Source organism: Hyalella azteca, unplaced genomic scaffold, assembly GCF_000764305.2.
Source record: "Hyalella azteca isolate HAZT.00-mixed unplaced genomic scaffold, Hazt_2.0.2 contig16311, whole genome shotgun sequence".
In the NCBI taxonomy this organism is placed as follows: Eukaryota; Metazoa; Arthropoda; class Malacostraca; order Amphipoda; family Hyalellidae; genus Hyalella; species Hyalella azteca.
Genome location: NW_025946135.1, coordinates 21,837 through 45,965, shown reverse-complemented (window position 1 = coordinate 45,965; position 24,129 = coordinate 21,837). Strand labels below are relative to the sequence as shown.

Below are 24,129 nucleotides of genomic sequence, written 5' to 3'. Positions count from 1 at the left end.
TGGTCGCTTCCATTTAACCTTTCCCAAGAACTTGAGCTCTTTGAAACTTTAGAAAATCTCTTAAGAAATCTGTGGAGGGCTCAGCTGCATGCAAGTTTCCCAGAGTTCAAAGACTTTGGTACTCATTAGCTTCGTATTCATACTTGGTGGGTACGGAATTAGCGAGAAGTGTAGCACTAGATTAATTATTCACATCTTAAAGCTACTTGATGATATGATAGAGATTTTCGGCGTAAATTGTTTTAGATAGGAGCTATAAATTTCGTTGATATTGATTGACTTAGACTGACTTAGCTTTCTATGGCTCCTGAAAATTGAACACTTTAATAATTTCCTGCATCAGATCCATTGTTTTGGTCTTACTGTTAAAATAAATAAGATTATCAAGATTTTCAAGAGATAAACTTCCCTTTTTAGCGCATTTTCTCATTTATCGAAAAAATGCACTATTGGGCTCGCCATGTCCGTCTGTCTGTCCGTCCGTCTGTCTATCCGTCCATGACTTCACATTTTCGTCGACGGGAAAATGCGCTCTCTGTCACTCACTGCAGTGATTACTGAGTTATATATATTTGGAATAGAGACGCGAAAAAAATCGAAAATTGTATCAAAACTTTGTTAATTAACATTAATCAGAAAACGGTGAGCGAAACCCCTTAAAAAATGCAAGTAAATGGTTACAGTGAATTATTCTGAGCCACACAATTTTCCCGCGACATTAATTCTGGAGTTTTTTTAATTACATAAGGTTTCAATTAAACATCTGGACGCCTGCGGTAGTAAATCTGCGAAGGAAATTTAATTTACTGCCTAAATTACGGAAATGTTGCGTGAATATTGGAACATCACCCGTCCGGATCCCGGCACGTCCGAGTGTGTGACGCGATGTTTAATTTTCCTTTCCGGCGAACATCGGAAACATTGAGCCGAACTTTGCTGCTCGCAGCGATGATTTAGGAAGCAATATTGCACTGAGGTTCCTCTCATGCAGACGGTTTATCCTGAATGTTTTGCTCTAGTGTTTTAATTTGCACTAATGTGACTGCATGGCCAGGAATGAATTATTGATGTGCTTTAGCAGGTACGGAATGCGCCATGACTTGGTGCTTTATTAGAATTTTGTAGCGGTTTACTCACTTTATTGGCATCATAAAAGATGACGGTCACGGTTTTTTATTAATTAGCGTCCAGAATAACCAATATTTGTAAGAGGAATTATAATCAATATTATGATTAATCATTAATATCTAACTCTGATGCGAAATTTTGAACTATGTTTTCTAACAAGCATGATGCAAAGCTTTTCAATTAGTTATTCCGTGATGCTTATCACTGAATGCTTTGGATTCTTTGTCAAAAGATCTATAATATATTGTTTTTCACATTACATTCCGCAGAGGTAATGTCATAATTATTTTTGTAAAGTATTAATAATTTTAATAAATATGATAACCCAAGGTCGAAATCGGGCATTACGATTGGTGGTATCATGTGATCTCTTAAAAACTACAACTCACTCTTATTTTCTGCTACTAACAATTATTTTAATGGCATTTGCTATAACGCATCTGTGTTTGCATTTGATGATCTTCAAATCAAACCAGCGCGATCAATATATAGATTCATTAATATGATGATTGAGAAATAAAATCATTCAGTGCAAGAAACTCTCGACGTCTGTTGGTACGAAACAAGTTCTCAAAGCACAGTGAGATCTTGTGATGCACAGTAAAAGTCGCATCTTGTGATGTACAGTGAAACTGTCATCATCTTTATATGCAACCAAGTCATCTTGACATTTGACCTTCAATTCAGTTCATAACACCACCAATNCATATTGTGATGTACAGTGGAACTAGCATCTTGTGGTGTTCAGTGAAACTAGCATATTGTGATGTACAGTGGAACTAGCATCTTGTGGTGTTCAGTGAAACTAGCATCTTGTGATGTTCAGTGAAACTAGCATCTTGTGGCGTACAGTGAAACTAGCATCTTGTGATATTCAGTGAAACTAGCATCTTGTGATGTACAGTGAAACTAGCATCTTGTGATGTACAGTGAAACTGTCATCATCTTTATATGCAACCAAGTCATCTTGACATTTGACCTTCAATTCAGTTCATAACACCACCAATGCATTTTATTTCCATCAAGATTGACGTTGCCATAAAGCCGTACGTGATGTTCGAAACTTGTCTAAGATTAACGTCAAAATGTAGCACGAGTCCTCGTCTGTGTCGAGACGTCGAAACGCACGTCAGATTAAGCCCGTCTAACGTCAGTCCAACTCGACCATCCAAGCTCGAGGCGTGACATTGGTTTTTATTTTAATGCTAAGTCATTCTTGGACGAATTGAAAGAGATGTTAAGTTGTTGTCAATTGTTGTATTCATTATCGTATTTCACGTTTTAAAATTCCAGATCTAATGAAACAGGTTGTTTTTGTACTATATTTGATACAATTGTTTTTAATAACTAATTTAATTAATAATTGTCCAAGTAATGCCATTAAATTAAATAATTTTACCATTAAAGTATCGCACTCATTGCCATGGACTCCTGTGTTATTGCGATTAAAAATGTAATAACACCTCTATTCAAAGTTCAACATGTCTAAATGCCTCATGATGCAATCGCCAGCCTAGTACCACTTTCTGTCCGCTAGAAATATTTTTGTGCAGCGCAGAGAAAGAAAATAAACGAAATATTGCAGTCTCCCCTGCACAGGCAAAAGTTTCGACTGTGCAGCCCTCGAACCCGAATTCTAAATGACGTGAAGTGCCCCAAGGCGACATGAATGGGTGCCAGGACTGCGGAGCTTGCATTTCCTGAGGGCAGACCTTGAAGTTGTAAAACTTGCACTCCACCCAAACTTGTCGCTTTGCAGGCCAAATGACACATAAATGGCTGCTGGAAATATCAAACTTCTTCCTAGCAAAGTCGCGCGCTGTGAAATTGCTAAATTGAGTCCAGGAAAACTCGGTGCCATACTAAACTAGGCTCGTGAGTCTTGCTGTTGAAATACTCGGGCTAAGTTTACGAAGAAACGTCCCCAAAAACTCAACATTCAAGCAACACGTTGGTGTTATTTTCAGTACAAAATAATCTGAATATTCAACAGAAAATTATTTTGTACAGCTAAGTGTTACACGATTAAGCACAATGCAATTCTTAGCTCGATTTACCTGAAATTTGAACCTTCTAATAAACTATCGTTGATTTATTTTCTCTAAAATATCTTGAATTATGAAGTTGTTTTTAGAATGAAAATAATTCCAAACTAGAATTTCAGAATGAAAATAATTTTTAACATGCTCGTTACTTGAAAAAGTATTCTATCATATTCATTTGAGTGTTTAAGATTCCGTGTGTCAAGGTTGAGAAATAAATATTAACGTTTTGTAGATAATAAATAAATTCATTAGGAATAAACTTCTGTTTCATAGTTTGTGCCCTCGCATCAGCAGCGACCCTCGCTATTCGAGAACGACGTATCAGGCATGCCGCGTGTCAGACGCGCGACGTTTCCCTGCAATATACGTCAGAATTTCGCAACGTCATCGCATGAAACACTCATACATTTTTGCGAGACCTTGAGCAAAATTTGTGGTGCTCTCAAAATCAGTTGTTATATGATCATCGAATTTATGAGACCTAATTAATGTCTGACGTAGTTTTTGTTGAAATTATTAATTTTTTGGCTCTAGCCCATATTGAATGAAAAATGGGAAGGCTACAGATAATTGCTGCAGGCCTAATGGAGGCACAAATAGGTAAGTTTGAAAATAATAACACACTCTACTGCTAATTAGACAATCAAATTTTAAATTTTATAATCTGAATTCCACTTTCTACTCGATGGATAATTTTCAGTCACAGCTGTCTTGCCTCTGTTATATGAACAATAGGATATTGTATATACTGAACAGTGAGAGTTCATCACGCGAAAGCCTGATTGCATTTCTCGATTGTCTTGACTGTCGAGTAAAGACTTCTCGTGCACCTCGAGTGGTCGGAGCCTCGCTTAGATCCACGAGACGAGCGCTCATGGCTGGCATAACAGCCATAAGCCTTCAGAGGGCCGTGCAAATGGTCCAGAATATCAAGTAAAGTAAGATGTAAGACGGAGGATTAATTTAGAAACCAGTGCCCGTGTTGTGCTTCCGTGTCTTCCATTCCTGGCACGGACACGTCCAATTGTTTGATGGACGGCCAGGCCTACAAACGTGAAATGGCGCGGTCCATTTGTTCCATCTCGAACATGAAATGTTTTGCCTCTCACTGTTTACCTCAAACTACTGAAATACAGAGAAATTTTCCTTCAGACACTGACACTGACAGTGCCCAGGAAACTTTGTTTATTCGTACAATCTTTTCCAATGGCAGCGTGATAATATGAACCGTGACCTCAACTTATTAGCTCAAATGTTTTACACAACAAATATTTTTTATTGAATAGAGATTAGAATAATAAATTCGATTGTTATGATGAAGCCAAGACATTCCGAGTAGTTAAAAATTGCTGGAAAATTGTTCAGCCATATATGTTTTTATTATATATATAGTTTCGATTTTACTTGCGCCCTTGAAGACGTGAGGGTGCCAGATCGATTTGAATTACAGTTATCGTTTTGATTGTCGTACTCCAGTGTTGAATTGGAAGTATGAAGCGAGGGGAATTCTCTAAAATTTTTGTTGGCATATAGTTCGAAGTATCGTATTGTTGACCAGTAAAAATTTCCGTTCAGATATCCCTTCACATGTTCCCATCCGTTGCCGTGAGCGAGGTAATCTTTTGTCCATTATCAGCGGACAGGAAGCTATTTGTATCTATCGCCTGCCCAGGCAAGAAGTTAAGGCAGAACGAGAGAACATAGAGGCTCTACGATCTTCACATCTTTTCATCAAAAAGCAAATGGTTCAATTTAAAAACCAATTTGCTCAATCTGAAAATATTTGATATTCTTGTATTGGTTGTAAATTGTAATAAGGCTTCGTGTGATGCTGCAGACGTTTGTTGCATATATATTTTTCAAAAAATACGGTGACTTCCATAATATTTCACATTAGGTAGTATGCGAAAGTATAATCAAGGAAGTGAAATAAATGACGATTTTTATAGAAATAAAGAGAAGAGAAAAGGTCAATTCAAGAGAAGAGAAAGGGAGAAGAGAAGATTCAAAGTTTTTTTAAGAGAAGAGAAAGGCTCAATAGAATCGTAAGGTGCATTTTAGAGATTTTGAATGCCTTTGAGGATTGCGGTGGCTTCAGATTGCAGCCAATCAAGAGAGGTCTCGAGCCATTGCTGGTTCTCAGATTGCCGGAGGGCGGCCAACTGGACACTGCAAGACAAACGAAGCTCTAATGGCTGGCCGAGAACGGACGCAGCGTTGCAATCTAGAGTCGTTATGTGTTCGAAATGGCGAGAAAAAACGAATTTTTCCGAACAATGGACGCATTTAAGGTAATTTAAAAATATTGAGAAACTTTTTAAATCGAGAAATTCTGGACTAAAATTGTTCTGTCAGTAACTGACAAATGTTAGACTTATAAAAATAGTGACTTTCAGTGAGTTTCTTTAAAAGTTTAATACCGATATGTTTTTTAATTGTCGCGAAATATGATTAAACCAAGGATTTAAGGTCCTTTATTTTAACTTAATCAACAATTGTTTTTGTAGATCTTAAAGAATGATCTTCAACCTAAAAGCTTTTTAACATTGAGACAATTTAATATCAAACCCCTGCAAAATATATTTAGTAAGTTTTTATTCGAATGCAAAATACATTTCAACGTCATAATTGCTGAATACGAACCTGCAACAAATAATTAAACCAAAATCAACCTTCATTATTCTTATTTTGGAGATACGTTCGAAATAATTATAAGTTTGAAGTTCAATACAAACCTCGGAGTCTGGACAATCTTCGCCTTCCTTTCATTAAACTCGCCGCCATCACCTGCAGGCTTCACAGAGGCGCCCTCAGCCTTAATGAACATTCCACTTCCGCAGGCCATCAAAATACCGTGAATACCGCGTCGCATTCAGAGCTGGGAGGTGTGACTGGGAGGTGCGTGACTGGGAGGTGTGTGACTGGGAGGTGTGTGACTGGGAGGTGTGTGACTGTGAGGTGTGTGACTGGGAGGTGTGTGACTGGGAGGTGTGACTGGGAGGTGTGACTGCTAAGCTTCGCTGGGATTCAAATTAATATTAAACTTAAAATCCAAATCATTTCTGAAATTCAGATTTAAAAAAAAATTAGGCGATTAGGCGGTTAATTATTGTTAATGAAGAAGCTTACTATTACCAAAGCGTTTGTATTACAAAATTTCATTCAAATAATAAAACTTGTTTCTAATATAAATCATCCCCTCAAAATCTGCACCTTCCAAGAGACAACCTACGGAGCACTCATTTTGCGCACGAGTTCCGTTAACCGTCGTCATCAACGCAGAGCACGTCTGCGTGAAGACGTAAATTGGCCAAAGCGTCGCCCCAAACTTGTTTCTCGAGGCGACAGTTTTGCATCATATTGCACCAAGTTATTAGGCTGTCGTAAACCGAACGTTAGAGATGGCGGTTAGGCCCTCCGGTGATTTTAGATTGGTTGCTGGATTGACGTGGAATTAGGTTTGGACGAAGGAAGTGTCGATAAAAACGTACGCAAGTTCAGATGATGGCGTTGAAGGGCAAAGGCGAGTCGCTAGAAATTCATGGCGGTATAGCAAATCTGTTCTATATCGGTTTACATTCTATCACGGTTTGAATTGTAATGTAATTCTGTCATTGAATTTAAAAGCCTATCGACCATTGTAAGTATTTTTTTTAATCATTGTATTTTTTCCGGTTGGGGCTGGACAGCCATGACATCATCTTTGGATGTAAAAAATCGAAATAAATGTTAAGTTCAGAGTGAACACAAATATTGTACATGAACATCAGTGTCAAATAACAAATATTTTTCGAAGTAAATTCTATAAATGATCGATATTCCATATTGCTTGAAAAAGAGATTAACTAAAAAAAATTAGGCAACTTTTGAAATGAACTATTAGCAATCGTGTTTCACTATGATACGGCAACTATACACAATTTAGTAGAGATTTATAATTATAATTTTTTTAATTTTTTTAAGTGAAAAGAATTCAGGAAAGAAGATTTCAAATATTGAGAGACTTACATTGTCATTCAGAGATATTAAAATCGTAGACATTAATATCGTGTTCATTAAAAATAGGAGCCAAAAAAATCTATACCAAATTAATTCTGTTGCGTCTTACATGAAAGTGTTCGCTAACCATTACAACGTATATGCGCAAATACTCTCTATACTTATCAGCATTTTATAACTGCTCTTCTTTTGATATAAATAAAACTTGAAGTATTTTGGAAAACAGATAATTATTGAAAATCGCTCATATTTCCTTTTTAAATACTTGGATATGTATCAATAAGTGAAAACTTATTGATAACAAAGAGCTATTTGCATCACATTACTTCCTGCGAAATATGAATTAATGAATACGTGAATAATGCTTTAGATATGGTTGCAAATTTATAAGGGATTTTTCCCCATGATGTCAGGTTAAATTATTGTAAAATGCGATCAAGTTTTCTATAATGTTTAGTTTTGATTACTTTTACTTCCCACTCATTAGTAATTGTTTACAAAAGCAAAAAATACTAGAGTATTGAATTAATTAATTTAAATACGTTGGAAAATAAAACTAGATTTTACTCACTGTTGTTGATAGTTGTTGATTGTGCTCTCACTCACCTGAAAAAAATTATGATGAAAGTTAAAGCTAATAATAATGAGATTTAAAGTACACTCTTGTGCAAAGAGCCTAAGGTGTGATTCGATACTCGTTAATAAATTAAATGAAATTTAATTTAGCATGTAAATTTAACATGTAAATGACTTATTTACATTAAATAAATTAAATGACGATGTAAAATAAAACGACGCTATAATTTCGTGAATCCAATGGTGACGACTTGAAGCAGGAAATAATATTTTTGAACCTGCTGCAAAATCGTTCGACAAATTCGCTTTTACTACTGAAATTTATGTTTGAAATGTGCAATACATTAAAGTGCGTCGGTTATCTGCAAACCTTAATATGTTATGCCTAAAAATTAAAAAAAATTACATCGAGAACAATTTATGTATAAATCATACATACAAATTATACATTGAGCGTCTTAAACTATAAAGCAGTAAAGCCAGTAAAAATCTTGAGCAATAAGTATTGTGAATTAAATTTCGCCAGCTTTCCCGGGTAGTTGAGCTGTGCGTAATTTGGCCGGCCTGGAGGCCAGAGCACGCATAGTGAAAGTAAAAAGTCTCGGCTTAGAGCATTTTTAGGCGCATAGACGCGACAGCGAGCAGACGCCTAGACGCCTATAACGTGACAGCGAGCATACGCCTAGACGCCTATAACGTGACTGTGAAAAGACGCCGAGACGCCTATAAAGTGACTGCGCAGTCGCCTAGACGCCTATAACGTGACTGCGAGAATACGCCTAGACGCCTATAACGTGACTGCGAGCAGACGCCTAGACGCCTATAAAGTGACTGCGCAGTCGCCTAGACGCCTATAACGTGACTGTGAGCAGACGCCTAGACGCCTATAACGTGACTGTGAAGACGCCTAGACACCTATAATGTGACTGCGAGCAGACGCCTAGACGCCTATAATCTGCGAGCAGACGCCGAGACGCTTATAAGTGACTGCGAGCAGACGCCTAGACGCCTATAATGTGACTGCGCGAGCAGACGCCTAGGCGCCTATAACGTGACTGCGAGCAGACGCAGCTGTCAGGCGAGACTAATATCGTGGCAACAATAAACACAGAACGGGTAAAAATTAAATGAGCAATGTCCAGTTAAACTTAATAATTATGACGAGAAACCATGTTCTCACAGCGTGTAGATTGTAGTATCCTTGCGGCTATGGTAAAAAAAAGTATGGTTAAGCGTATAATCTGCGCAGGGAACCAGCATGAGAATCGATCTCATTTCATGCTACGGCATATGGAAGTTTTCGAGCCTCCATAAAATATAGTAAAATATTTTAGTCGTCATCAAATACAATCCTCTGAATGTCATATGAGATGCTACTGCTTACACGGAGTGTTATAACAAAGCGGTGACTTCAGTAAACAGTTCGTACACTCGTCGTTGCAACACAAGGAATCCTATAATGATCAAGTTTGCCATAATGTCTAATATTGGTAGTAAAGTTTTTGGCATCGTCAAAAAGCAACGATGAATCAAACATTTGCCCAGTAAGTTAATAATTATACTTCGATCTTCGATTCAATTTCATCCTCCCAGTATTGCAATGCCTTGCTAGTCTCCCACTAGGAACACATTTTCAGGTCCTGGTACTAACTCGACACGAAAGTATCGAAGATTCGTACCCATAAAGCCTATATATTTACGACGATAGTCTTCAAACACGGAATTTTCAGTAAATAAATTGCGATAAATTCTGTTAAATATATTTATTTTACAGCCATAGCAGTCACATTTTCCAGGTATAATTTGCCAGCCCGAGAAGGTTAATGCCTGGACTTTTACTACCGTAAGTCGGGTTTGTTCGACAGTAAACAACTTTCGGTTTCCTTCGTCACGCTCAACGGAAGTGAGTCTAGCGTGCCGACGAGCACGAACACGTGACGTATGCAGGAGGTGATGCAGGAACACGAGACGTGCGCAGGAGATAATGCAGGAATACGTGACGTGCGCAGGACATGACGTAGGAACACTAGACGTGCGCACAAACACGTCACGCGCAGGACGTGACCCTGGAACATGTGACGTGTGACGAAGGAACAGGCGACGTGTGCAGGACGTTACGACGGTTGCAGGACGTGACTCATCGTCCCGGCATTTGCGTGGCGCTTCATCGAGCGACGCTGCAGCGACTGGCGAGGCATGCGGTCGTCGTGATGACGTAATGTGTGTTATGACATGACAGGCATCGTGGTGATCCAGAGATTAATTAGAAACAGTTCATTTTCAATTTCCTTATCTACGCAAAATTCCAATCAATCTTGTATGTATAATAATTGCTGATATCTATGATACTCACTGATCTATTTATAGGACTCAAAAATCAACTTAAGCAAGGGCAAGAAGCAATGTTCTCCTATGCCGCTAAGGCAACGTGTGTTGCTTGGTCCAAACCTCGTCCTTGCATATTTGAAGTAGAAATTACATCGCGAACAGTAGTTAAATTTGCATTATTGTCCAGAAAATACCTAAATTTATATATCAGTAGTTGCGGCTGAGTTGTACTGATTTTGCACTGATTGTCATCCACGTTTACAACTGCATTCACGTTCATTGATTATTCCATCGCAAATGCAGCACTTGACATGCGTTTATTTTTATCGAGACGTTCGTAATTTTGTGCCACCTGGTAATTGATTTTTGGTGCAGCAAAGAAAGAAGGATTTCATACAACTGAATGTATTTTAACGTCCATATAAATGCATAAAATTTTCACACAGCTAATCTAGGCAATTATTTGATCATAGACTAAACTGAAGCAGGGATGAGGAAAATTTCGTTCAAATTTCTCATTGCCTTTAAAATCTGGACGCAATCTTTACGCAGTACAAGATTCGTCGAAAATTTCACCGAACAAATCTCAGGTGGCGACATTAGTGTCGAGAGCAAATCTCGGCTTACATTCGGAGCAAGCGCTGGCAACGACTTCTGTGTTCGCATTTGGCCAAGCTGAAGAGGAAACAAAATGCGATAATTCCATAAAAGGTAAACTCTAGTTTACGAGGGCCGGAGCAAGAGCCTTTAGGAACAACACGGATGCAATTAGGAGGTCTGATGGCGCTTCAAAGAAAGCTTCATGGGCAATAAAGTGGAAATTCAAGTGCTGGGTAGGCTTTAAATTACCGAATACCTGCCAAGAGCAGCGTTCACTGCATTACTCGACTACTGAACTGCCGCTTACTTTCTCCGTGAGAGTCTCAGTGAACTTGGCGCTGAGTCGTGATCCAGTTAAATCAATTATAATGTCCACTCACACAACGTTGGGCAGAAGAAATTGAACGAGCAAATGATTTTAGTTATTACAAAATGATAGTAGTTAGTAATGAATATGTTCATCTAATATTTCTTCATCAGGTTTTGTATGGCAACGACACAAGATTTGTATCGAATTATGAGATTGTTCAAATGAAGTGATCTAATGCGCTTGATAATAATTATAATATTTAATGTCAGAACGCTTGAATTCCAGTTCTGCATGGATCCAAAATTCATTGCACACATTGTGAGCGCCGCCACAAAACCTCAGAGTAATCGCATGGCTGCCTTCCTAACGGCGGCTTGCGAGGCTCTCTCTGCTAACGATTTGTATCGGTCTGCCACCAGTCTGCAATTTGTGTTGCTTGTCTGCAATTCGTATCGCTTGTCTGCAATTTGTGTTGCCAGTCTGCAATTTGCGTTGCCAGTCTGCAATTCGTGTCGCCAGTAGTCAATTCTTGTTTCCAGTCTGCAATTCGTGTTGCTTGTCTGCAATTCGTGTTGCTTGTCTGCAATTTGTATTGCTTGTCTGCAATTTGTGTTTCTTGTCTGCAATTTGTGTTGCTTTTCTGCAATTTGTGTGGCTTGTCTGTAATTCGTGTTGCTTGTCTGCAGTTTGTGTAGTCGGTAACCAATTCACAGAAGCCTCCATGTAGTCTTCAGAATTTCTATAGTCAAGCCTTAGAAACCAAAAACAAAAGAAACACTTGCCGGGAGATATTTTTATGCGTATTAATGTATGGATCCTGCAAATGATTCCCAAGACTTCAAGTTCCAACACAAGAAAAAGTAGGGTTCAAATTAGATCAGAAATGTATAATTGATGAACGAGAGAATTTATTGAAAATTTTCTTTGTGATGTTTTGACGCAAAGATATATGTGCCGTAGCCAGCTCATCTTGAGAGGTTTGTGGAAGTTATTACCTCAGGCAGTGTAAATTAAAATTGTAATTTCCTAAAAATTTCCTCTACCACATAAAAGCATTGAGAAATAACGAAGAATTAATAGACTGATAAAAAAACTAACAACGAAAAAACCTTGATTGCATGGAAGTCAATCTTTTCACGAGCTGGGTCCTGCAAAGTCTGTTTTCGTAGCCTTGAAATCACATGGATTTTGCTGCGGGCTTCACGCCCAGGTCGTCCCCAGTTATTCCCTTTGCTGAGGGAAAAGGGAAAACCGAGGGTCGGCCAAACCCCAAATGGAAACACCAGCTGCCTCATTAGTAATCAGCTTCGCACACGTTTTTTCTTTCCCTTGATGAGCCTCCTCGCAAAGATAATTAATTCCAGTAATGGCCTTTGATGTCAGTGATAAGATAAGCAAATGGCACGAGGAAATATTAGACCAGAAGATAAATGACGTCGGGGTCTAGAGCGCGAAATGAGTGACCGGCTGGTGCGTGAAGCATCAAAGGAATATTAAGTAATTTATATACTTTATTCAGTGTACATTGATTTATAAATAATAGACCTTTATTAAAAAGGTTTATCTTTTTAAAATAATAACCATAACATTGAAAAATGCTCTCAATTATTATTTTTATTGCTGTTTTAATAATGGAATATCTTACCTGTTATCGCATGTTTCATCCCAAGTAGTAATAATCGTGCAAGGGACCAATTACGATGTTTGATGCATTGCCAGTGTGATTAATGATATCAAAGGATATCAAGTTATTAGCAACTGAACCTTCGTATAGTCATCATAGCTATTCCTCATTGAGTTTCCAAAGAAATCATTTGAAATCCTTCTGTGAAGTCTGATTTGCAATCCATGTCAGCCGTCATTCGTGTGATAACCTCATGAAGTTGCGAGGATGAAGCCTCAGATTCCTGTCTGATCTTGCAATCTGTCCAAATTACAGGATCTACAAGAGGGACTGGAGCAGATCGGATAATGATGACGAGTGCTTGTACTTTGTTTGTTAAAGAACTTGACTGAGTCAGCTATTTAATGAGCTGGACTGAGTCAGCAATTTAATGAGCTTAACTGATTCAGCAATGTAATGAGTTCAACTGATTCAGCTATTTAATGAGCTCAACAGTTTCTGATATGTAATGAACTCGACTGAGTCAGCAATGTGATTCCTTCGACTGCCGCAATGTAATGAACTAGACTGTGTCTGCAATGTGATGCCTTTGAATGTCATTATTTTAGTAAGGTCGACTGAGTCAGCAATATACTAAGATCGACTTTAAGTTAAGTAATATATTGAGCCCTAATGAGTGAGCACATATTAACTTGACGCACGGATAACCTCGCAATTCACACTTCAGTTCAGGTAGTGATTTTAATTACAGATGGCAGTCTATGAGCAAATTGCAGTAGCATGTATGTAAAAATGTGCACAAATTGCAGTAACATGAACTTTTTGGTTTGTGTATAAAATTATAGACCATGATTTCGTTGACAAATGAATTTATACGGAGAATTATTAGATGACTCGTGACTCGATGGTCAATAGTAACGAGACTTGCTCAAACGAATGTTGTTGTCGACGTTCATTATTTTTACTCATAAAATTCCAGAGAATTTGTATTAAACGAAAACAAATTTGAGAAATCTTGAAAATGCTTGAATATAATGAATTGTTTGTTATTTTTTAATATTTTCATATTTATATTGTTACACATGAAAGATACACTAGCTCTCAGCTAGTGGCCAGCGAGACCGCCTGATACGACACTTAACACTGCCTAGCACCGTTAAAGCCCGACGATTTTATCAGTTGTTCTATGTCAACAAAAAAGGCACAATGTGTGTTATTCTACATATTCTGGATGAAAGTCTGGGTTAATGACCGATCGAAGCCTAACTCAATCGACGCTGATCGATCTACCATGTTTTTTTTTCTAGGTAGCATGCAGTCCACCGAACGTCTGGGCCGACGACTGCATGAGATCGGTGAAGCAATTACTGACACCGCAGTGGCCTTGACCGCCGGCCTTGGCCTTTGTGGATAAAAAAATACTCCATTGTAGCCGTTTAAATAACTTCAGCCTTGTAATTATGCAGGGACAAGCAGCTAAAGTCTGAATGACGTTCGATGTGGTGTTCATCGTCATCAAATTAATATTGACGATGGTATGAAGGTCAGATATTAGTTTAGTTAATTATGATAGAAAAAGAATTCGGAGCTTTCGTAAGTATTAATTGACATTTCTTCAAGTTACTAGGTTATATAATTTTACGAATAATTTACGAGAGTTCGTTGATCATTATTCAAACTTGACATCGCCAATCCCGTATCGTATTTGAGTAGAATATTTTTTTCAAGGTGTCCGCGCTCTTCCAGACGTGTTTTATTCGATACAAATGGAAGTGCACGTCAAGGTTGCATGCCAAGCGGCGGTTGAATAAGAGTGGTGGCACCGGCAACGATTCGGGTGGAATGACTCTTGCTTTCGGAACGTATATATAAAAGTTTTTCGGTCGTATTTCTAACAGAATTAACCGTAATTCAACCAATCGATGACGTTAGACTTTTAGCATTAACATGACTGACGACACTTAATAAGCAGTGTGGTGGAGCTCAGCCATCATGGCTCTGGTCTCAATAGGCTTTTTTTCCCGAAATGTTCTCTTTGAAGCTCAAACTTTCGTTCAAGCTTATGCTTTCTTTCAAGCTTTTGCTTTATAATGGGCTCAGCTCATACTTTTTTGAGATAATGCTATCTTCTAAGCTTTTTAGTTTTTGCATTCTTAAAGCTTATGATTTCTCTAAAGCTCCTGCTTCCTTTGGAGCTAATGCTTTCTTTTCAGCTTATGCTTTCTTCTGAATTTATGATTTTTTTCTATTTTTCAAGGTTTTACTTTCTTTTAGGCTGTGCGGCCGCTGACGCGATAAAGGTAAAGTGTTTCTCTGATGGACCTGCCGAAGCCTTTAGCAAATATCGACGGCACCTTGGCAGCGATTATCGAGGCGATTTTGCCGGTCCATCGGTTGATGCCAACGACGTAACTTTCACGAGGGACAAATCGTGCGTAATCGAGTTTAGGTTTGTCGCAAAGTGAAGCTTTAAGTCACGCATAAAGGTGCGGAGCTACAGCTGCCTTCACGAGTTCAGACTTCGTTTTGGCCTCATCTTGGCATTGCTATAAAATCTTAGCCAAGTCGCATTAAGTTTCGTTATGCAGTATTACTTCTTCGCCAAGTCTTATTATGCTTCGTCATGTAGCATTACAGATTCATAATGTAACATTACAGCTTCATCATGTAGCATTACAGCTTCAATACGTAGCATTATAGCTATGTTATGTAGCATTATAGCTATGTTATGTAACATTATAGCTATGTTATGTAGCATTACAGCTATGTATTTATGTTTTCGCATTACTGCTACTACATAGCTGCGCTATGTAGGATCACTGCTTCGTAATTTAGCATTACAGCTTCTTTGCTACATAGCATCTCAGATACATAACGCTGGAATACCAGACATGCTCCGAGAAACAAACTCCCGTTAACGGAAGCAAGAGCACCAGCGGCAACATCGCAGCAGCTGCGCACAACACCGCCGTGAGCGTATGCGCGCAAAGAAATTATAGAGACTTTGTCCAAAGAGCCAAGCACTTTGTGTGCCTGTGTGGGTCATCCTGACACAGTTCGGTCCTCCAGAAAAACGTGTCACTGCTCAGCCCGCTCTCTGCTCGTATTGGAGTTAAGAAAGTTTGTCACTATTTGGACAATATCACCCCATTTATTTTTCTGTGTGATGGCGTGACCGTTGTGCATCAGGCAGTTAGCCTCAGCTTCATGTCTGAGGCAGCGCTGTTCATCCTCCGTCCTCAGCTCTGTATACGCAGCTTTGGCCTTAACCTTGAGGCCGAGAAACCTTAGCATAGCTCATTAACTTCTCTTCAACCTCAAGATACTGATCAAATATCAGCTCTATATACGCAGCCTTGATCCTAGCTTTAAGGTGGAGAGACCTTAAAACAGCTCTTTAACATCACTTCAGCCTCAACATAAGTATCTAGCATCGGATGGATTTACATACACAGCCTTGGCCTTAACCTTACGGCCTGCAGACCTTAAGACAGGCTTCAACATCCCTTCAGCCTCCTTAGGAATAATCCATCGAGCCGTAAGTAATAATGTAACGTAAGTTTCTTTCATAACGGCTGCGAGCATAAATGAATTTACAGTTTAAATTTATTTTTAACGCTTGTTATTAATTTATTTTGAATTTTAAACCATATTTCAAACAAATTTATGCCATCAATATAAATGTTTTAATCGAGTTTTAATGATATAAGATCGAGTTTTAATGATATTAGCAAGTTTTCAATCTCGCATCGAGTTTTCATGTAAGCAAGAAAGCGCGAACTGAAAAACAAACACAATTGTATTTACAATATTTGACTGTTATTTTCAGAGTATATGTGCGTACCGAGACATGACAGGATTAATTACATTAAATTAATATTATTACTTTCAAAAAATAATTAGGTTTTTAACATTTCTACGGGACCTTGGCGTACCAGAAGACAATACGCTGAATAGAGGGACATGCAATACTAATAACTGATACAATAAAAAAGCTGGTGAGACGCAGCAATGAAATAAATAATTCTACGTGGCTCAAGCCATATATCTTTCTACACAAAACCTGAACAGCGACCCGATGTCATGTGCTAAGTTCCAGAAAGTACTTGTATAATTTATCTGCTTAAATCACAAGTTTACCAAATATTGAAAAGCTAAGAAAACGCTAATTAAGATCACCAAATCTTTATTGAAAACGCTTCGAAGACCAGCTCCATCATCTGTTCAAAAATTTCTAGAATACAAATATAGTCAAAATTTAAAAGCCAAATTTACATAATAGAAATTAAAACCTAATTAACGAAGAATTACATCGGTTATTAAACCCCATAATATTCACGGTGTCAACAATGCTTTTCGGCGCACACGGAATGTAGCCACATTTCCGCCATGGAATTTCAAAGTGGGGTTTGCGGAAGGGTTTTTAAGAGCAAGGAATGCGTTGGTATAGCGATGATGGCACGGCATGGTCTGTAGTGCCGTGGCACTATCGCTGCACTCGATAAGAAATACGGCGCTCTACAGACTGCGGGCTTCTCGACTCCATTTGCTGCAGTGCCACTGCATTCCACTGCGTTATGCGAGCTGCACTTCCAGTGCAGTGTTAAAGTATGATTGTATATAGGGCAATAAAAGCAACTGTTCGACATTAAATGCAGCGATAATGGTGGCTACATACACGGAGTATTATTAAAAAACTGAAAATTGTAAAAGCTGAAGCAATGTCGTTGAGTACTATTTGCAGTCTAGCACGAAAAGGGAGTCATCACGATTGTTGTCAACCGCATTTATAAATAAAAATATATTGTTACTAGAGAATTAACTTATGAACGCAAAGTCTTGAAATGGAACGCCACTTACAGAATCATATCCTTCTGCCACAGCGGCAAGAGCTTAAAAAAACAGGTACAAATAGTGTATTTTTGTCGAATGAAAAAGAAGTTTTGATAAACAGCGTTCCGCATTAATTATTAATATGTATAAATAAATATTATTATTTTCCTTAGCTCTGTAGGGAAAGAAAACATTTTGCATAATATTGTAAAGTGAAGTACTGACTTTGTTCTCAACAAACGAAACCCGAGCTTGACTTTGCCAAATTACCCAATATTGACCGCACTTTTGAAAAGTTGTGCTGTGCTACTAAAAACACATCAGCTACATAGTAGCGTACATTACATTACATAGTACATTAGCGTCGCGTCAGTTTGTTCATGGAAGTAGGCTCAATATTACACTATATGATTTATTGGTCATTCATCTTAGGTACAGCAGTTTAATTTATTCATTGAATTTTCAGGTGTTGCAAGAAACAACCTGAAGCAATAACCTTGAGAGAGGATGAAACTCTCGAAAGGGAATAGCCTAATTTACTCCGCAGTCGCCCCAGACGGCACGGTCGAAAATAAACTGCCTGAGTTATAGTCTCTGAATAATAAAATTCTGAGATCCTGGGAAACTTTGTCTCCAAGAACTCAACTAAATTCCTTGAAAGTCTGCAACGGAATATCTGTCTCGGGTTTTCCTTCGGCCCAATTTAAGTTTTCCAAGCAATTACTTCCTCCGAATGGAAGGCCTCCGAGACCCTGGCATGTAAAAAAATTGCATCGCGAAAATTCGAGTCCAATACTGCAAATGATCACACGAAAGAATAAAATTTAAACTCAATTTTAAAACTGGCAAGTGAATCAATCGCATTGCAGTACAATATTTTTCCAACCATGGAATAACGTACATTGTATTTCAGTACAAACGATGCTGTTATTGCGTGAGTTGTGGTTGGAATTTATCATTTGCATTACAAGTGTAAAATTTAATTCCCAATTGCAATTCTTGTAGATAAACTTTATTTATATTCAAACCCTATGATATGAGCTAAACTTTTCCGACATATTATGATTAAGGGTATTTATGATTTATTTATTATGATTGAGGGTACAAAAATAAGATTTGTCTTATTTCCGAGAGTACACTTTTGCTGAGTTCCGAAAATTCCGAGCATTTCACAACTGACATCACAATTGAAAATAAGCATTATGGCAAAGAATTATGCGAAAGACCCATGAATATTAAAAACAACTCAACAATTTCTACTCACATTTTAAAGTTACAGTTACTTTCAGAATTCGTTTGTGAGGATTCGTTGCCTTGCAACCCTAACGATATTACAGCGTCTTATGTCTAAAATGTAGGCTGCCTATACCTTGGTTACTCTGAAAAACCATTGCATTTATTTCCTAAAGCAACAAATAAAATAAGCATCCCTGCCGGCAGTCACGTCGGTAATTTGGTAGTCATTTGGCTGGCAAATGGGCAAATATAGCGCAGAAAAATTATATTTTTAAAGACTCTTCTCGAGATTTTCCCGAGGCTATTGCACTCAGGTCCGGCGGGAGTGCATATTTTGGACTAACGATGCCATCAGGGGCAGGAATATAGCGATACAGAACCTGAGCAGTTCGGCAGGGGGATTAGGTATCACGCTTCTAAGATCCTAGCGCTTGGATGATGTTCATTAAAAACGCTATTTAGCTTCCATCGCCTGCACCGATAAGAGAATATTTGCATAATAAAGTGCGTCTTTGAGGTACCCGTTAAAGGTGCCAATAGTGCAGAGTGTTGAGATAGTCAATGATACTTAGGATATATGTTGAGATAACGAATGGTGTTTAGGATAATGAATTTGCTTTATAAAAATCGTGATAAATATTTGTCGTACATTGCGGGAGTATTTCATGCCTATGTGCTCCTAGGAGAACCTCAAAATAATCGAAATTAGTTTTGTCACACAAAATTCAAATGCTTCTTTTTTGCATAATGAAATAACAGTTCTAATATTATTTTATAGTCGGCGATGATAGTAACCAACATTTTCGCTGTGCAGTTATTTTTTGTTTACCCTTATAATCCTAATACAATGCTAAAGTAAAGCATAATATTTCATGGTTTATAAAGACGTGTTTTCTTGCAAGTTTTCGCATTTATGTCCAAGCTTGCCATATCCATCAGAAGTTTTCTGAAGCATCGCCACTGAAGGGAGAGTCTGCTTCATCATGCGCTCATTATCAACGTCCCAAGGCGGAACACGTTGAGCTCCAGGTTCATGAAGCCGCGCGGAACACGTTGAGCTCCTGGTTCATTGAGCCTCATGGAACACGTTGAGCTCCAGGTTCATTGAGCCTCGCAGAACACTTTGAGCTCCAGGTTCATTGAGCCTCGCAGAACACGTTGAGCTCCAGGTTCATGAAGCCGCGCGGGACACGTTGAGCTCCAGGTTCATTGAGCCTCGCAGAACACGTTGAGCTCCAGGTTCATGGAGCCTCATGGAACACGTTGAGCTCCAGGTTCATTGAGCCGCGCAGAACACGTTGAGCTCCAGGTTCATTGAGCCGCGCGGACCATGTTGAGCTCCAGGTTCATTGAGCCGCTCGGAACACGTTGAGCTCCAGGTTCATNAAGCGAGAGGGTAAGAGAGAGGGTAAGAGAGAGGATAAAAGAGAGGGTAAAGGAGAGGGTAAGAGAAAGGGTGTAAGGGAGATTGGAAGAGAGAGGGTAAGAGAGAAGGTAAGAGAGAGGGTAAGAGAGAAGGTAAGAGAGAAGGTAAGAGAGAGAGAGAGAGTAAGAGAGAGGGCATGAAAGAGGGTAAGTTTAGGCAAGGTACAGGGAGGTACGCGTTCATAAACTCCCCCCCTCTCTCTCTTCACCCCCTCTTTTCTAAGGGACTAAGAACACAAGGGCGTGAGAAAATAAACTAAAAATACTCAGCGGAAAATAGAGGGACAGAGAAGGTGGAGGAAGAGGGGTGAAGAGGTTGAAGAGAGAAAGAAAGGGCAAACTGGTAAGGAGATGTGGCTGTGTGGGGAGAGGGGAACGGAGCGAGAGGTGGCGGAAGAGGTGCGTCTCTCCGAGTCTTATTGATCTCGTGCGTGGACGGTCAGTCCCTTAGCCGCTCAACCTCCGCCCACTGCATGACATCGTTCAGCCCCGGGAGGTTGAAGAAAAATTAATGATTTGCTGGTCCTTTACATTAATTTATTGTAGAGAAATTGGGACTAGATATTTAAAGAGAGTCCAGGAAATTGCAGGAAAGAACTTGGTTGTCTCGCGTCGACTTCGGGGCAACGGACGTGCGGACGATGGATGGTTTAGGGCGCGGCTCGTCGACCGCAGTCAGCTGACGGCTCACGTGGCGAGCATTGATCGTCTGCCGCCGGCTCCACGACTGCAGGCACGGCGCACGGCAGGTCGTATGGCGCACTGCAGAGACCACGGCACACGGTAGGTCTCGTGGCGCACTGCAGAGACCACGGCACACGGTAGGTCCTGTGGCGCACTGCAGAGACCACGGCGCACGGCAGGTCGGCTCGTCGACCGCAGTCAGCTGACGGCTCACGGCAGGTCGTGTGGCGCACTGCATAGACCCTGTCTCTTATACACATCTAGAAGAATATTTAATGAAGCCAGGACATCGTAAGAATTTTGTAAATACGATGATGTGCAAATTGAACTAATAAGAAAATTATTACTGTTCATTATAAGCTACTCACATCAATGTTCGTTTAAAAGGAAAATAATGATTTTTGTTCAAATTTTCATAAAATATATAACAATTTTGATTAAATATAGCCGTTGATCTTACTTGTTAAATCGAAGGTTCAATTAGAATGGAAAAATAAATAAATTTAAATTTTATGGCAGTCTAGAATTTTAGTTGAAGAACTGGCATTGTCATTGTTCGTATCGTGTTTTTGTCCCTGCGCTGTTAGAGCAAACTAAACTATTGAAAATTATCCACTCGGTGAAATCGAGTGTAAATATTTTGTATAAACATAGGCCTTGACTTTACAAAGCTTTGTTTGGCGCAGGCAAATTAGAGGAGTTTGCGGTGCCTGGCTTCCCTTGACCTAACATCTTAACGAGTCTCCCCTCAGCCCTCGGTAATGTCGTGGCCGTCACGCGAGCTGCTCAGTCGCTGAGCATAAAATGTTCCTAGAGTTCAGTATCAAGAATAGAGAAATCCTTAGTAGACTGAATAAAACCTCTATGACCATGAAACTTGAGTCGTCACTGCTCAAAATTCAGGGCCTGACCGATGAAAACTTCAAAGAAAACCTTTAAATAATTTTCTGTGGCGTATCATATGACGAGTAAGCTCTAGTTGATGCAGTACTTAGAAGTTTTGGACTATAATGTATAATACAAATTAAACGATAATTGAATGAGCAAGAATTGTGCGTATGAGGAACTAGACTTTCGAACTTCAAATAAATTTAGATTCAATTACGATTAGAGAAACTTTTGAGATTTGTATTCGCTTATTGGTGTAGCAGACTTTTTTGATATTCGGCACCAGTTGCAGGAACGAAAAAATTTTCAATTTTGCGAGCAAGGATTTTTTATGATAGAACGTAACAAACGTTAAAGTTTAAAGGCATTAGTTCACGAGGAACGTTACAGGTGATGGAGTTTCACGACAGGCGATAACCACGACCGCAAGCCGTGCAATACCACACACGAAAAATGTAATGACACGTCATGTATTGTGACACGCGGCAAGTAACATGGAATAAGAAACTTAAGTTGTCGGATCTATTTTATATATTTTCAGTATGACTCTATTGCAAATTCATTATTTCATGTCTGTGTTCATAAATTTTATGTACAAAAATTAAGTTTTCATGAAGCGAAATCAACATATAAAAAAAGGAAATTTTGTGTTAAGTAAAGTTTGAATGGCTTGCAACGATAGCAATCGTATTCGCGTTTAAATATAGCGCATGAACTGCATTGTTTCGAAGAGATGAACCAAAGATGAGTGTATATAAACTGATTGGTTACATTCGAAACAAATTCAACAAATTTAATGAGGTAACAGCAGGACCTTCCATCTTTTATTCGGAGCATCAGCAGATGTGAAAGCACTTTTGATTTCGATGGTGAAAAAATCACATCGATAGCAATTATCGTTGCTGCTATCGCGTGATGTCGATAGCGATAGGACAATCTTTTACAATTGCTATTTGCAGTTAACCCCTAAACTTTGGCGTGGAGCCTCAACTGATGCAAGTATAACTTGTAGGATCAAATGATTAGAACCACAAAAGCTTCAGTTATTTCCCGTCTAACTAGTAAAACGATAAGATCGAGCAGCAATCGGGAGTTATTGCATACTCTATTACAGGTGATATCTTTTACTTTGTATTATAATTTACTGCAAAGTATGATGTAATTTGCCGTTGTTGCTACGTAAATCAAATGTGGAAAAAGTATTAATTAATAAAAACTTCCATTTGAAATGAGTGAAAGATTACGTAGTGTTTTGCACGGTAGAAGCTTTAAATAAAGCAAGTAGGTTCATAGGTTGTGGATTTAATGGAAGCATAATCATATTTAAAAATATGTATTGAATGTAATGTATGTATGCATATCGTAAATACTAAAAAAATGACTGTTTAAACATTAAAACAAAATAACTATTAATGACGCTGAATCAAAATCAGAAGAATCAGAAACGTAATGCTACAGAACTTACCAGATGATGGATGGATGGCACAGAACGATTCGTCGACATAGACGATGGTGATAGTGATGATGATGATTGAGCACTACACGAGTAAGTAACAAAGCAGACACCCTAGATGGATGGTGTGAAGCACTACACCACAATAATCACTACACCTCGACACTGACATGAACAATGATCGGTCATCACGACACGCTTACTAGGTGCCTGCGAAACAAGCTTACCTTTAGTGATTTTACTCAGGATGGTGTCTTTGTGGCGGTTAGATTGCGGGTCCGATACCACGATGAGCAGGTAACATCCCGACAGGGGCGACAGCGCCCCTTCGCCTCTTGCCGCCGCCGTGGCGGCGGCTGGCGGCGTCGGGGATACCGGCGGTGGTGGCTCAGGATGAGGCGGATCAGCCATGGACTCTTGACGTGCTGGCAGCGCGCACCAGACTGACGGCCGCTGCGGCAAGCGGCCCTGCGGCGCAACTTGAGGCCAATTGCGCCTGCGCGGTGCCGCCTCCCTCAAACGGAGTGAGCAGCTATGTCGTGTCAGGGGTCCTGAGCCCCCCTCCAAGCAGTGAAGACGGGGGACGCTTCATGAGAATGAGGGGTGAGAGAGGCCCCCGTATGGGGACTGATAGTCTGCAATCTCATGAACGCCGCACCGCCGCCGCCGTCGCCGCGCACGCCATCGAGTCCCAGATCTTAACACGGGCTCGTATTCCGATATTTGCTCTTGGTCTGCCCGATGCTTGGTCTGGCGCCCTGAATGTGGTGTTGGCAAACCAAAGAACGATGACCTAGTACGTCTAGCAACGTCGTGAGTGCGTCACTTCAAGCACGTCCCATGGTTAGGTCCAAACTTATAGTCATGGGCGGGGTTGTCGTCTCTCTCGCTCATACTTTCTCTCACTCTTTCTCTCTCTTTCTTTCTCTCGCTCTCTTAATCTGGGAAGGAAATATGTAATGCAGATAATTTACCATTTACTGGGCATACATTCACGTCT

The 24,129-nt window shown here is 39.4% G+C and overlaps 1 protein-coding gene across 1 annotated transcript in view; it reads right to left on the bottom strand.

The window, feature by feature from the left end:
* Positions 1 to 23,560, bottom strand: part of LOC108681734 (microtubule-associated protein futsch) — a 59,545-nt gene extending 35,985 nt beyond the window's left edge. Inside the window, exon 1 of the mRNA XM_047884848.1 lies at positions 23,357 to 23,560. Coding sequence (XP_047740804.1) covers positions 23,357 to 23,540 — 184 coding nt within the window. The 5' untranslated portion in view covers positions 23,541 to 23,560. The remainder of the gene's footprint in view (positions 1 to 23,356) is intronic.
* Between the last annotated feature and the right edge of the window lie 569 nt (positions 23,561 to 24,129).